Source organism: Panthera tigris, chromosome D1, assembly GCF_018350195.1.
Source record: "Panthera tigris isolate Pti1 chromosome D1, P.tigris_Pti1_mat1.1, whole genome shotgun sequence".
Lineage (NCBI taxonomy): Eukaryota > Metazoa > Chordata > Mammalia > Carnivora > Felidae > Panthera > Panthera tigris.
This window is the reverse complement of record NC_056669.1, coordinates 97,218,044-97,232,822: the sequence shown is the minus strand read 5'-3', so window position 1 is coordinate 97,232,822 and position 14,779 is coordinate 97,218,044. Positions and strand designations below refer to the sequence as shown.

General features: G+C 50.5%; 1 protein-coding gene across 4 annotated transcripts in view; it reads right to left on the bottom strand.

Annotated features, from left to right (window-relative positions):
• The window catches only part of CRY2 (cryptochrome circadian regulator 2), a 34,416-nt gene that overhangs the window by 3,716 nt on the left and 15,921 nt on the right, over window positions 1-14,779 (bottom strand). For 2 of the 4 annotated variants that reach the window (XM_042957404.1, XM_007082184.2), the window contains 6 exons: window positions 11,973-12,113; window positions 10,483-10,794; window positions 10,087-10,238; window positions 9,762-9,964; window positions 9,335-9,427; window positions 7,988-8,129 (listed from right to left, as the gene is read on the bottom strand). In XM_042957404.1, coding sequence (XP_042813338.1) covers window positions 7,990-8,129; window positions 9,335-9,427; window positions 9,762-9,964; window positions 10,087-10,238; window positions 10,483-10,794; window positions 11,973-12,113 — 1,041 coding nt within the window. In that variant the 3' untranslated portion in view covers window positions 7,988-7,989. Of the gene's footprint in view, window positions 1-7,268; window positions 7,691-7,952; window positions 8,130-9,334; window positions 9,428-9,761; window positions 9,965-10,086; window positions 10,239-10,482; window positions 10,795-11,972; window positions 12,114-14,779 lie in introns of those variants that run through there. The other 2 variants (XM_042957406.1, XM_042957405.1) reach the window with 2 other exon arrangements.

Here is a 14,779-nt window from a genome sequence, read left to right as displayed (position 1 = left end):
AGAGAGAATCCCAAGCAGGCTCTGTGCTGTCAGCACAGGAGCCCGATGTGGGGCTCGATCTCACGAACTGTGAGATCATGACTTGAGCTGAAATCAAGAGTCAGACACCTAACTGACTGAGCCACCCAGATGGTCTGAGTACCTCATTCTTTAAAATGTACATTATTTTCAATAATTTTTCCTTTAAGCTTGTACCAAAATGACCTAGCCATATTTTTCCTAAAAATAAATGTATTTGTTTCTGAAGTATACATGTTTATTGAAACATGCTGTGATATATATTTTACACACAGGTCTCTCTGTGGCCCCTGTTAAGCCAGAGATGACTTTTCTTCTGAAACTGAAAAACTCGGGATTTTTCCTGAATGGAATGGAGAGTGTACCATACAGGTCCTCTTACCCAATACCTCTTTTTATCTTGTTTTCTCCACCTTTAAGGGATGGGGGAGGATAAAGAGTGCATGAAGATTCCTTAGAATATGGGCTCTAACTCTGGGGTTCTTGGCCCCTTTGTGGTCCAAGGATAGGATTAAGGGGCAGTCCATGAGGACCCTGAAGTTCTGTGCACATTGTTCTGTGTGTATGAATAGCTACAACTTTCTGGGGAGGATCGATCCTTTTTTTTGTTTGTTTTAATTTTTAAATGTTTTTATTGTATTTGGCAGAGAGAGAGGGAGACAGAGTGCGAGTGGGGGAGGGACAGAGAGAGAGGGAGAAACACAGACTCTGAAGCAGGCTCTAGGCTCCAAGCTGTCAGCACAGAGTCCAACGCGGGGCTCGAACTCACAGACCATGAGATCATGACCTGAGCTGAAGTCAGACACTTTACTGACTGAGCCACGCAGGTGCCCCTGGGGAGGATCCATCCTTTATCAGACTCTCCAAAGCATGGGTAACCCAAAAAAGGGTTTACGAACCAATGCCTATATATGGTTGGAAAAAAAAACATTTTTATTAAATTAATTTCACTTTTTCTTTTTACTTTTTAATGTGGTTACTAGAAACTTAAAATTATACTTGTGGCATGCATTGTATATCTGACAGGACTGTTCTAGAGTTTGAAGCAATGAAATCTTTGTAACGGGGAGAGAGAAACCCCCCCCTTTTCCAGATTCTCTGATCGAACACTAGGCAGCGTAATTGTGTAAGCAAATTGCTTAATTGTAACCAGTGATCGTCACAGCTTCTGGCAAACTTGTCTCTAAGTACTTATGATTGTTGCTTATAGAGCTAGGGCTTAGCAATAGAAGATGAGTGAGTGCCTTAGAGGATTTGGGGTATGTATTAAGGGACTAAGGATTTCCAGGCTCCCTCTCCATCTTGACCATACAGGGAGGAGACATGCCCTTATTTCAACGGGCAATGGCACTCCATAGCGGTTGTCCAGGGTCTATGGGGCCTTTATGGAAGAGTAGACAAGAGCCCTGCCTTCACTCCTGAGATCACCTGAATAATGAATGGATCCATGTACTTGCTAACAGCATTGACTTGCTTTTGGTTAAAAAAGCCCTTTTCAGGTGCCTGGGTGGCTCAGTTGGTTAAGTGTTGATTCTTTTAAAAGAATTTTTTTTAACATTTATTTATTTTTAAAAGAGAGAGAGACAGAGGCAGAGTGTGAGTGGAAGAGGGGCAGAGAGAGAGGGAGACACAGAATCAGAAGCAGGCTCCAGGCTCCAAGCTGTCAGCACGGAGTCCGACGTGGGGCTTGAACCCATGAACTGTGAGATCATGACCTGAGCCGAAGTTGGATGCTTAACTGACTGAGCCACCCAGGCACCCCCAAGTGTCTGACTCTTGATTTCGGCTCAGGTCATGATGTCATAGTTCGTGAGTTCAAGACCAGTCTGCTTGGGATTCTCTCTTCCCCCCTCTCTCTGCCCCTCCCTTGCTTATACTCTCTCTCTCTTAAAATAAATAAATAAAACTTTAAAAAAAAATGCACTTTTCAGTGACAGGTTTAATTCAAATGCTTAAACTGTCTTTTCATTGCAAAGTATCAAAATCCTTTCTCTCTCTTTTTTTTAGCTGCTTATCTTCATTATGTTTTCTCAGGGGATGGCCTAAGACTTCCCAAGTCACCATATGTATAGAAAACATTATTTTGGAATTAATGTGACTTTACAAGTATCTTTAATCAAATTTATAAGATTATTTTCTAATATGCTTTGCCTGTCAACCTTCTTAATGATTGTTTTACGCCCCACAGCGACAATGACCCATCATACAATCTGTGGATGGCATTCATTGAATTAGAATTAGGCTTATAATAAATCTCACATAAAGTACAGTAATCAAGAGGATATGTTATTTAATGTGCAACATTTCCTGTCTGCATCTGGTGCACACTGGCAGTGAGTGGGTATTCCAGTCTGCTGTGACAGCATAAGATATGTCCTGTTGCCTGCACATCTAAAATCTGAGCAATGTATTTGTCAGCTCCTCAATTATTCTGCATCACAATTAAACATTTTCCAAAGGAAAGCAACAATACAAAGAACCAATGCCTAGAATATAAGCAGTCAGGTGGCTATAATGCTAGCACTTCAGACCTATGTAGACTTGGGTGTGACTTCGCTATGGGGCAGGCTCAGGAAGGGAGATGGCAGTGTGTGGGCCTCAGATAAGCCCCTGTGACCCAAGTCCCTCTGTGATGGGTTCAAAAACACAAATACAGAAAACCAAGGTTTGGAAGAACCGGGATGTGCTTGTCCACGAAATCAGTCAAAGGCCTGGTCAACTAGTTACTCAAGCTCCTTGATCAGCAGGTAACTAGGTAGTTCCTGTGCTCTTGTTCTCAAGCCAGGGCATAAGTCTGCAGAAAAAAAACGTGGGCTGGGGAAATCAAAGGAGGCCTTGCAAGAAAATGACGACTGCAGCATTAAAAGAAAGGGAAGAACAGGTAGGGGGAGGCACCAAGGGAAAAATCAACTCATAAAACATGCACTGAAAAATCAATCTCTCAATTGTCCAACTCTTTCAACCTGTCATTAAATGTAAGAAACACAGAAGCAGCAGCTGAACACAAAGTAAGTTAATGACTGCCTCCCTCAGTGCACCCGCTGTTCGAATTACCCCCAGGCTACCTGTGAGCCAGATGCTAACAAGAAATCCAAGTCTGTGAGTCTACCCTTCCCCTGACCCTAGCCCAGAAGGGGCGTGTGGATGATGTGCACGCAGGAGCTTACATCAGCAGAGGATACCCCAACAGCTCAAGGTTGGCGGAAACTTTGGAGCCTGCAACCAGGTCTCGGTGCCCAGGAGTTTGAAAGGGGCAGAGGGTTTGCCACCAGCTCGCAAGTTAGGAAGAAGGAGGAACAGAGGCGCAGCCGGGCTTGGATGGGCTGAGATGGGCTACAAAGCAGGGCTCTCAGCTCCGTCTCATTTCTCATGTCAGTGACACCCTTGCCCTTCCTGCACCATACAAATCCTGCAGCAAGGGGAGGGGATGTCAGCCAGCCAACAGCTACTTGGTTGGGAAAGTGCAAAGGGACACTGAGTCCCAGCTTCTCGTTTCCAGGTCAGGAAGTGAGAAGTGGAGAGGTGAGGAGAGTTGAGGCAACTCGGGTGAAGGCTCCCAGGCAGTGAGTGCAGGATGGCAACGCAGACACTGGTCTGAGCGTAAGACCAGAGTACCACTGTCTCCACATCTACTGTGTAGCATTTTAGGTCACCCGCTGCCTTTCCCGTACGTTGTTTCACATGAGGGACACACAACAGAAGTGCCAAAACGACAAGGAAGAGATTCCAGACGTCAGGTTTTCTGCAGTGAAGCCCCAGGGCTAACCAAGCTTGGTGACCTGTGGGCAGGGGAGGGGAAGAGGTGACCCTTGGCCAGGAGACTTCTGTATTCAATTGGGGCTTCTCTCAACAACCACTGTGTGCCAGCCGATGGGCAAATGGATCATGTGCGCTGCTCCCCCATGACAAAGCAATTGGACCAATAAGAAAAATCTGTACACAATTCGAGGCTAATGGAATCCTGAGCAGTCAGCAGCTTTAGGGATTATAGGGAAGCCTCTGAAATGATAGCTATTTGGAGACTGGCTTATTTTTCAGTTTAGTGAACATTGTACAATACCACCAAATGCAGAACAGACACTGGTGTGGGTTTTAGGTAAGCACGAAACCTACTGATATCAAGGCATGTTTTACACTGTAAATTGTTGTCTGTCCTGTGAACTGCCATAGCTCTGAGGCATTAGAAATAATGGAATCACAAAGCCACAGAGCTCAGAGCTAAATGGGGCCTCAGAAGATTCAGGATGGAGCCTTCAGGCTGGTGAAGACTGATTAGTCACACCTTACAGATGCAGTCTCAGAAAGGCCAGGTATCCTGCCCCAAGTCACACAACTAATGCTGACCAAGAGAAGAGGGGAGAAGGGTAAGTCTCCTGCTTCTCAGTGTCCCGTGTCAACTCTGGCCACGTGGCCACAGCTCTGTGGTTCACTTAGCCCGGAGGGCTGCCTCTGGCTAAAGTAACAATAACACAATTCAAGACACCCTGAGAAGCATGTACAAGATGGTAATGTGATTTCATCTCCATGGTGCATTTGACCTTGTTCAAAGGCTTTTTTGCACATACGGGTTTTCATTTTCTTTCCCTAACGTGTGCTCGATTGGCAGGGCAGGTGACAAGATGCTATTATCACTGTTTTACAGATAAGGATACTGAATGTCTTGGGGGCCAGGCACTACCACCAGCATCCAGTGAAACCCAAGTATACTCTTTTCTCTCAGGGTTTTCAAAGAACACGTGCATTCTTCCCCAGTCTGTCTTGTCCTCTGACCTCCTAGCCCCCCACTTCCAAGCAATTAGCCATGATTAAGGGCATAGTAAATCTTGAGAATCAGTCCTTAAGATCCCAGTTGGCCAACGGATAATCTCCTGGGTGGCCAGGCCAGAGACAGGCTGACGTCCGCACCCTTGTAATGTTTTTACTTGGAGTCACTGCTATCGCGTCTCAGCTGGCTCCCCCACTGCCACCGTTTCCTCTGCAGACCCCAGCCCAATGCCTTCCAAAAACGCCTGTTTGATCAGTTCACTCTCCTGTTCCAAAATGCTCCTTAGTGTCCAGAGTACAAGGACTCACCTGCCTGACATTTAAGACCCTGCAGGCTCCAACCCAACAGTAGCCTTATGTTCTTCTAAAATAATAGTGATGATATCTATAATAATAGCTACCATTTACTGGATACTTATGAGCCAGGCATTGGGCTAACTGCCTTGCCTATTACCTAGACGCTGTTAGCTGCCTACCAGTACCCACACTTCCTAGCTACCAAAACCCTGATTCTGTTCAGTGGGTCACGGACCGGCACAGACAGTGGCTCATGATTGGTCTAAGTCAGTGAGTCTCAAAGTACAGTCCCAGAACAGCAGCATCATCGGCTGCTGGGAACTTGTTACAAATGCAAATTCTCGGGGCGCCTGGGTGGCTCAGTCGGTTAAGTGTCCGACTTCAGCTCAGGTCATGATCTCACAGTCTGTGGGTTCGAGCCCCACATCGGGCTCTGTGCTGACAGCTCAGAGCCTGGAGCCTGCTTTGGATTCTCTGTCTCCCTCTCTCTCTGACCCTCCCCTGCTCATGCTCTGTCTCTCTCAGTCTCAAAAATAAAAACATTAAAAAAAAAAAAAAAAGAAATGCAAATTCTCAGGCCCCAACCCAGACCTACAGGATCAGAAGCTCCGGGGGTGGGGCCCAGCAATCTGTGGTTTCACAAATCCTCCAGGGGGATTCTGTTTCTCACTCAAGTTGGAAAACCAATGGTCTAAACCAATCCTGATAACCTGGATCCCTACTTCCCACACTGGAGGTGGCCTTGTGACTCAGTGTGGGCTCATGAGACCAACATGAAAAGCTGGGAGAAGGGTATTCTGGGAAAGCTTTTATTTTCTTGATGAAAAGGGAGAGAGGCATCCCCTCCCAATCTTTTTGTTTGTTTGTTCTTCTCCAATCTTAAAATTGCAACCCCCCACTGTGGGCCAACCTTTACTTTCTATCTTCTTACCAACGTTATTTTTTTCTTCATACCACTTAGAGCCTCTCGACTATATCTACTTGTTTACCGTCTGTCTCCTCCCACCAAGATGCACCCAAGAGGGAAGGGCCTTTGTCAGTCTTGTTAAGCACGTCTCAGTATCCTCATGTGCACAAAAGTGTCTGGCAAACTGCGTTCACTTGGTGCGTGTTTACTGATAAATGAGCACAGTGGTCTCTTCTTTCTTGCTTTGGATGAGACATTGATGGCTGAGGCTGTGGCAGCCACCTTGACACCACAGAGCAAGAGAATCTCAGAGAAACTGGCTCTGACATAGTTGAGCCAACTCAAAACCAGCAAGGCGCGCATTAGGGCCTCCTGTTAGGTGAGAAAAACAAACCCCTGTCTGCTCGAGCCAGAGCAGACAGCTTTCCTACTCCCAGCAGTGCCGCGCGCTCCTATCAGACACATAAATGTAACCATTTAGCCTTTGTAACAACCTACTTTATAGGTAAGGAAACTAAGTCTCATAACAGTTAACTAACTTGTACAAGATCACATAATCATTAAGCTATTTTTCTTGTCCAAAATGCCCTCCTTGTGGTCTAAATCCAACTTACCTTTTAGCCCCAAGTGTAAACTTCTGTACTGTATTCCCTGGTCACTCCAGCCCACCAACCGCTGGCTTATGACAAGCATGTAGAGTCTATATCATCTGTCTAGGAATTAGGAGTTATTTGCCTTCTTTTTCTAAGCAGACTGTTAAATGCCGGTGGGTGGGCATCATCACATGTCTTATATGCATATACTCCCCTACCTCACATAGCTCCTGGCAATAATTTCATGCTGAATTGGATGCCATTAGCTTACTGAGCAACCTTGATCCAGACATTTAACCTCTCTATTCTTTGATCTTCTCACCTGAAAGTCTGGAGTGACAGCCTGGCAAGGTCCAGATTTGTAAGGCAGAATGAACTTTGCTTAGTATCAAAGAGCTAAGAGATAACTAAGAGAGTAGTATCTAGGCCTGCCAGTGCTTCTGGAACAAGCCAGCACAAATCTATCAGTGACGTCTATGACCAAGAGCCTCACAGGGTAAAGGGCACAAGCATCAAACAATCGTTGTCTCACCCAGCACTCAAGCTTAGCCGCTCAAATCAGATGGCCTCACCTGGCCCTGAAATGGAAGGGCGTGGAAAAAAGAATCCATGGGCTCCATAGAGAAAAAGCATCCTCTCCAATCTAATGACGCAGACATGGCACATAAAGAACAGCCTGGGATGATGACTCAAAGAGAAGAGTAATTTATATTTCCCCAAGAAAGGCATAAAAGTCCTTTCCTGCTCTGGGGAGGGAGCCAATTTTTATTTTTTAAATGACATTCAGGGGCTTCCAAGAAAGCTGAGTGCTGACAGGGAAGTGCAGAGCCAAGGCCAGGAGGAAGGTGAGAACAGAGGAATGGCTTCAAGAGGCAGAGACCATGGGCAGCCAGACTCTACTGGTCCTCAGGCAGGGCTGGGCCTGGCCAGCAGTGCCCAGCCCTCTGCTTGTCTTCTGAAGGTCAGTGCTGCCCTCCACTGGCCTGCCTACGGAACACAGCCCGTCCACGAGGGCAGAAGGTCCAGGAGCATCCTCAGATCCTGCCATGGGGCCATTTCTCCTACAACTTCCTCTCCGGGTCTCTGCTTTCTTTTTGTGGGATTTGCCTCACTTTGATAGGTAGAAAGAGCCAAAGGGGGAAAAAAAAAAAAAAAAAGAAAGGTTTTTCCTTAGCTGGTAAAGAAAGAAAAACGCTTTACTTTTAAATTTCTTTTTAAAATTTAAGAGGTATAGAAGTCAGAATGGAAGAAATTTAGAGCTGAAATCCTAGAAAAAATCATGCAGTCGCCACCAGGTTTTCATCTGGTTTGCTGGGTTTTAGCCTTCAGCTGGCAGGGCAGTAGTTTTCCAGACCCCTGTCCACCTCTCCCACCTCCTTCCTCCAGCTGAATCTGCGCTGTCACTCACTCTCAGACGTCCCTGCTCGGCAGCTCTGGGGCGGGCAACCCTGCCACCCTCGCCCGTTTGCTGAGTTCTTCGCCCGGTGGCTCCTCGGCTGCTTCCAGCTTGCGTTTCGGGGACGCTGGGCCACTCGGTAGCGGTCTTGGGCCTGTAGAGAAGCAGGTCAAAGTGTCACAAGGACCCTGCATGGAGCCAAGAGGACCCGACACTGTGCAACGGCAGCTCTTCCAGGGGCAGGGAGCCTGCCTCAAAGCCATGCCAACGAGTTGCTCCTCAGGTCCGCCCCTCGGTCTTCTCTCAGCAGCGACCTTGCCTGGAAATGTCTAAGGAGGGCATGACCAGGCCTGCTGGAGGCAGGGCCAGCTTCTGGGCCCCAAATCCCACGGGCTCCAGGCCACAGACTGCTCTGGCGTGTCTGCTGCCCTTGCTCTGAAGGTCAGGCATTCCCTCGGAGACGCTGGATCAGCCTCCTGAAGCAGGAACAAGCAGCACCCTCATCTGTGGAGCTAGCCTGGCTTGGCAAACTAGAAAAACCCCTGGAGCTCTTGCTGGTCTCTTACTGACATTGATCCCAGAGCTGAAGGGAGGAGGTGAAGAATTCGGCAAGACTGCCTGACCTCTCTTTGCTGCCACCACCGGACTGTGCTGCCCCCTCCTGCCTGGACCACCACGGTTGCCTCCTTTCTAGTCTCCCTGTCCTTGGGCCTGCCCGCACCGCACTGTCCCTTCCACACAGCAGGCGGAGGGAGCTTTTGAAAACACAGGTCAGGTCACACACCTTCACCCTGCTGACCACCCCTCAGTGCTTCCTCAGTGCGCTGATGACACAATCCTACTCCTCCTGGGGGGGGGGGGCATGTGACACCGCTCCTGCCACACCTGGTCCCCATCTCACTCTAGCTCCTCCCTCGGGGTATGCCAAGCAGCACGGGCTTCCCTTCCTCTGTGCCTCGAATGGGCTAAGCTCGTTCGTCTCTGGGTCTTTCCCTGCTATTCCCTTTGCCTGGAATGTTCTTCCCCCAGTTCTTGGAAAGCCTGGTTCTGCTTGTTACCAGGGTCCTGCTCAGAAAGGGGTTTCCTGACTAATTCTGTCTAAAGAGCCTGAAGGAATCCCCCTTCCCCAGCCCCTCTCTTACCAGGTCATTCAATTTTATTTTCCCCCAAAGCACTTGTTATCAAAAATGCTCTTACACAGTTCCTTTACTATTTGTCTCTGCCAAGAGGAATATAAGCTCTCTATAAGGGCACAGATTCATTCCGGCCTCTGTCCTCAGTCCTCAATGACTGAACTGGTGGTAGTTCTGCAGTGTCTTCCGGGTGGACACGGGCCCCAGGAGGCCAGCTGCTACTCACCTGCACTGCTCACATTCCCAGTCTGGCTCGAGCTGGGCTCTGCCACCGGGTTGCTGAGGTCTTCCACACAGGAAGGGACAGAAGCCAGCAGACCTGGGAGAGAGGCGGGGATACGATCAGAATGTAATCTCGCAGGACTCTAGAGGGCCACCAGGCGGTTGAAAACAAGATGCGGTGGTGGGAAAGGGGGTGCTGGGCCATGACACTGGGGCTCCATCGCTTCCCGCTGTGGCCACGACGAAGAGAGGCCCCGTCCAGCTTGGCCTACAGTGCCCTGTGCCCTGGGAAGTCAAGTCAACTTAACAGCTCAAAAGAGAGCACTCAGTCTCCCTTTGCAAGTATCTGGAAATCCCCTCTGAGCCCGCAGGTAGGTGCTGTCCTGCCCCTAGTGAGCTAGGGGATGGTGGTGGGAGTAGCGGCTCCTTACAGAGTCCCCGGTAGCGGGAGAGCTGCTGATAAATCTGCTTCATTCGCTCAATGTTGAGCCGGCTGGTCTCAGCATGGTTGACAATGGGCCGGGGATAGTCCACACCAATGATGCATTTGGCTGCCTTCTGAATGGACTCTGGGGCATTCCAGGGCTCATAGATGTATCGAGAGGGGAATCCTTTCAATATGGGCAGGTATCGCCTGAAACACATACATCGGACAACAGGTCAGCACACTGGCACTCTCCTTCAAAGGGTCAAGGGTGTCTCATCCTAGGAGCGGGCCACAGCAGCCAGAGCAGAGAGCCTGGACCGCATCCTCACCTGATGTAGTCTCCACTGGGGTCCGTGCGGCGGCCAAAGCCTACAGGGCAGTAGCAGTGAAAGAACTGTTGGAAGAAAGCGCTGCAGGACAGCCACATCCAGCTGCCCGCGTTCACACTGAAATCTGCATCCAGGAGCAGCTCATCAAATACCTAGATGGGGACAGTGTGGGACAATCAGCCACCTTGAGGACCTCCTGCCATGATTCTCCCCAAGTTACCACACATCTCCCCATGGAGGAGAGCCAAAGCCCTTCTGCGGAGGGCAAACCAGAGAGGATTTGGAGGGGATGCCCAGGATCCGGGGATCCTACCCCATGCCCCAGCCCAGAAGAGGGCTGCCCCTGCTGGGCCTGACAAGAAGGAACAGGCCAGCTTCCCCCGAGAGAGCACTCACCCGGACCCCGCTCTCCCAGCTGACCCAGAGGTCTCCGCGGGTGAGGAAGCAGGCCACAGCGTGCCGGGCCAGATGGTGGATCCAGCCCTCCTGCCTCAGCTGGGTCATGATGGCGTCAATCCAAGGGAAGCCTGTCTTGCCCTCGGCCCACTTGGCCAGGGCCTCAGGGTTGCGGTCCCAGGGGATCTGGATGCAGATGGGGTTCCCCTCCATGCGGTCAAACCTGGGGTTGTTGGTGGCTGCCGTGTAGAAGAACTCTCGCCACAGGAGTTGCCCAAACAGGGAGAGGGGGGGCGTGCTGTTCCGCTTCACCTGGGGTTGGGGGTAGCATGTGGATGCAAATACCCACCCGGCTCTCAGCACCATGTCGCTCAGGCCTCCCCCACAAGGGAATCTGGAGCTGCCACGAACATGGTGGCTCCAAACCCCGTAGACGTGTGGCGGGACTGTGCCTTAGCAGTGGTCCAGCGTGCCCACAGGCTGAAAGCCCAGGCCCTGGCTGTGCCGCTGCTCTGCGCGGTGACGATGGCTGCAGAGTCAGGCAGTGGGGAGGGGTATTGCCACAGGGCTCTGCACCGGGAACCAAATTCCCCAGGCCTGGGCCATGATCCTCATCCTCAGGGGTCCCTGTTTGGTTCCACTTTCTAGAGTCAAAGGGAGTTTTCCTATCAGCACACATAAAAAATGCTCCATCTAGATGTTGGTTAAACAAGTTACACACACTGGCCTGGATCTGGGGATGTGAGGGAATGAAAAGATCAGACCTCCCAGCAAATAGTGACCTTCCTGAAATCACAAGATTCCAAACTGACAAAGCCACCCCATGCCACAAAATCCCGCCACTGGCAAGGACACGGAAGCAGTGTGAAAGGACAGACAGAAGGATGATCTGATGAACGCGGATAGTTGGGTGGACAGTCAGATGTATTGCCCTCTTTCCTTCTGGGCGGTGGGGGCATGACCACAGGGTCACGTGCCTACCGTCCACATGGCACAGCCCTGCACTCAGCCCTCCAGCTCATTTCCTCATTACTGGTAGGCAACGGCTGCTCGTGGACCCCCCAGCCCACCCACCGGACACAGCCCCACAGAGCGCTCCCGTGCTCTTCGGCTCAGGACTGGCTCCGGCCCTGCCCCCCCGGGCTCCCAGCCGGAGCACCTGCCCCTGTCCACCTGCCGGCAGCAGATCTGCCACCTCAAGGGCCACACCCTGAGGTCAGCTTTTCTGCCTGACCTGTTCTACCTGGTAACACAGATTTTATTTAGATCGGCGGTCTGGGTGGCGCTGGGCTCCGCCACCTCCGGCATGTGGACTCTTCCCGACCTCCTCTGGACCGTACACAACCTGAAGCACCTCCAGCATCCACAGCCCAGTCTTCATCCCCAGGGTCAGAGGGAAGGGCCCCTTTTCAGGTGCGTGACTGGCCCGGAAGCCCTGTTCTGCTTGGCCGTGACCGGGCGCAGGGTGCACTGCCCTCCCCGCCCCTCACCTTTTTGTACAGGTCCCACAGGCGGTAGTAGAAGAGGCGGCACGAGAGGCAGCCAAAGCGCAGGTAGGGGCTGAGGCCCGTGGGGCTGGCCAGCAGGGAGTTGGCGTTCATTCGGGGTCTCTCATAGTTGGCAACCCAAGCCTGCAGTGGGAAGAGAAGGCGAAGAAAGGAAAGGCCGGGATGCTAGAGAAAAAAACCCCGAGGCGCCGGCACGGAGCGTGACTTCAGAGCCCGCTGTCATACACGTCCTCCCATCTGATCTGAACCATCCTCTGAGGCGGCATTTCTCAGCGCCTCCTTTTGGAAACGAACAACGAAGCCCAAAGGGTGATGTGCCTCTTCTGGGGTTACAGAGGCGGTAAGAGACAGGGCTGGGGGGCACTTAGCTTCTGACTCCAGACTCCACCGACATCTAGTAACTATTTTCTCTTGCTCCACTCCTAGAACCTCTTTCTCTTCTTGATGACTCTTTCACAAACTTCACACCCTCTTCAGACCCCCTACGCCACACTTCCCCGCCACCCTCCAGCAGACGACTTTCCTTCCCAACAATAAGGAAACGGAAGCCCTCAGGAGAAAAGCTCCTCAACCTTTAGCCACCGAATCTACAAACTCGCCTGCATCTACGCCTACCCCCTCTTGTGACCCTGCCCAAGGCCAAGGCCTCTGCCTGGCTCTGGAGCCCGCCCCTCTTCCCTCTCTTGCATGTTCCGTATCTTTCTCTCCAGTTTCTACTCCAAGAATATTGGGGAAGTCATCTCACTTTTTCGCAAACCAAAGAAAAAAAAAATGAAGGACTCCTAGTAACTTCTAGCAACCCTGCAGACCTCTACTCTTGGTCCTCTTTCCTCTCTTCACAGCCCATTTCCCCACACCCACCTTCACTTTTCAGCCCACTCAGGTCTGGCTTCTGCCCTCACCCACTCCCACCAAGCTGCCTGCCACCAAAGTCTCTGTGGTTTCCAGGCCACTGAGTCCTGCAGGCACTTCCTGTCATAGTTTTGGACCTCTCGGCACATCTCACCCTGCTCCCGTCTCCATAACCCTCCGTTCTGTTGGCCTTTGGACTCCACACACTCCTGGCTGCCTCCCCTCCCAACCCCTTCAGTGCTGGCATCTCAGGGCTCTGTGCTGGGTCCCCTACTCAACTGTGTTCCTGGGGGAGAGCGTCCAGTCCCGTGGCTCCCAACACCACTTCTTTACGGAGGATCGGCATGTCCGTGGCTCCAGCCCAGGATGCTTAGCTGCTGCTTAGCTGGATTCCCAGATCACTCCATCCACCTCCCTGCCAGGATTTCTACTTGACTGCCCTCCAGGCCCCTGGAAGTGTAACAACTCTTTTCTTCAAACCACCCTTCCACGGGCATCCTTATCTCAGAAGATGCACCGTCATCCACCTGGGTGTCCACGCCAAGGCCTGGCCATCACCTGTGACTTCTTTGTGGCCAAGTCCTGTCAATTCTACTGTTCAAAGATTCCTCAAATCTGTCCTTTTCTTCCCATCACTCTTGCCACCAACCTGGATCAGGCTAAGATGTAGACTCGACGACTGTGACAGGCTCCCAATTGATCTCCCTGCATCTATTCTGGTCGCCCTCTAATCCCCTCTCCACACTGGGGGCAGAGTCACTGTTATTTAAGTTTTTTTTAGTCTACATACTTCCTGTCATTTCCTTCTTTCCCTTTAAGGTTCTCTGCGAAGAACCCAGGCCATTTGACTTGTACTGATTCTCCCAGTCTACATTTTGCTGATTGCACACGCACAGTATATTGCTGCAAACTGGTGGCCGGTACCAGACACTGGGTTGGACTCAGGTTTGACTTCTTTGGCAAGACTGCGGGGGGACACAATGCCTGACTGTCTCTCTTTATGGGGTTAGTAGTCATTGATGCACAATGAGTCATCATTGAAGGTTGCAAAATGTTCCATCATTCCTTTCTCATTTAAAAATAGGGATACTGAGGGGCACCTGGGTGGCTCAGTCGGTTAAACGTCTGATTTCGGCTCAGGTCGTGATCTCACGGTTCATGAGTTCAAGCCCTGCGTCAGGCTCTGTGCTGATGGCTCAGAGCCTGGAGCTACTTCAGATTCTGTCTCCCTCTCTCTCTGCCCCTCCCCCACTCGCACTCTATTTCTCTCTCTCAAAAATAAACATTAAATAAAATAATAAAATAAAATAAAAATAGGGATACTTTTATAAAGAGATGCTTGCCCTCATCTACTATTTTGGGGAACCAGGGATAAAGATCACACACTGTCTCCCCTTTTTGGTGACAGCACCTAGTTTCCTTGCAGTGATCCAACCTGCCCTAATCTCAGTCCAACTGGGTAAAGTGGAGCTGAGCTCACCTTCTGACTCTGGGAGTAGTTTGACAGGGAGACACCCCTTCCTTGGCCGTGGTGATTGAGTCAGGGACTGTCACACGGCCCAATCCAGAGTGAAATGAAAACACTCCTCGGGACTTTTCTCAGAGCTTTTAGAAAAGAGGCACACTACTTCTTCTGGTGTGCTTAGCAGACCGAAAATAAGCTTCTGGTGACCACTTTGCCACTGCTCAAGGAAAGCCTACCTCAGAGCTCAGAGATGGAGAATGTATTCCTGGTAGCATTACTTGGACACCTGGATCCACCTAAAGGCTACACCTTGGACTCCTAGTTAACGGAGTTCAAAAACTCCCTTTTTCAAAAGCCAACTTGCAAATACAAACTGATTAATAAAACTCCCTTCCTCTTTGCTCCCCTAATACTCTGAACTGCTCTTTTCCTAACCCTCAGAGTACCCTGTAATTCCTTGTTTCATGTCTAT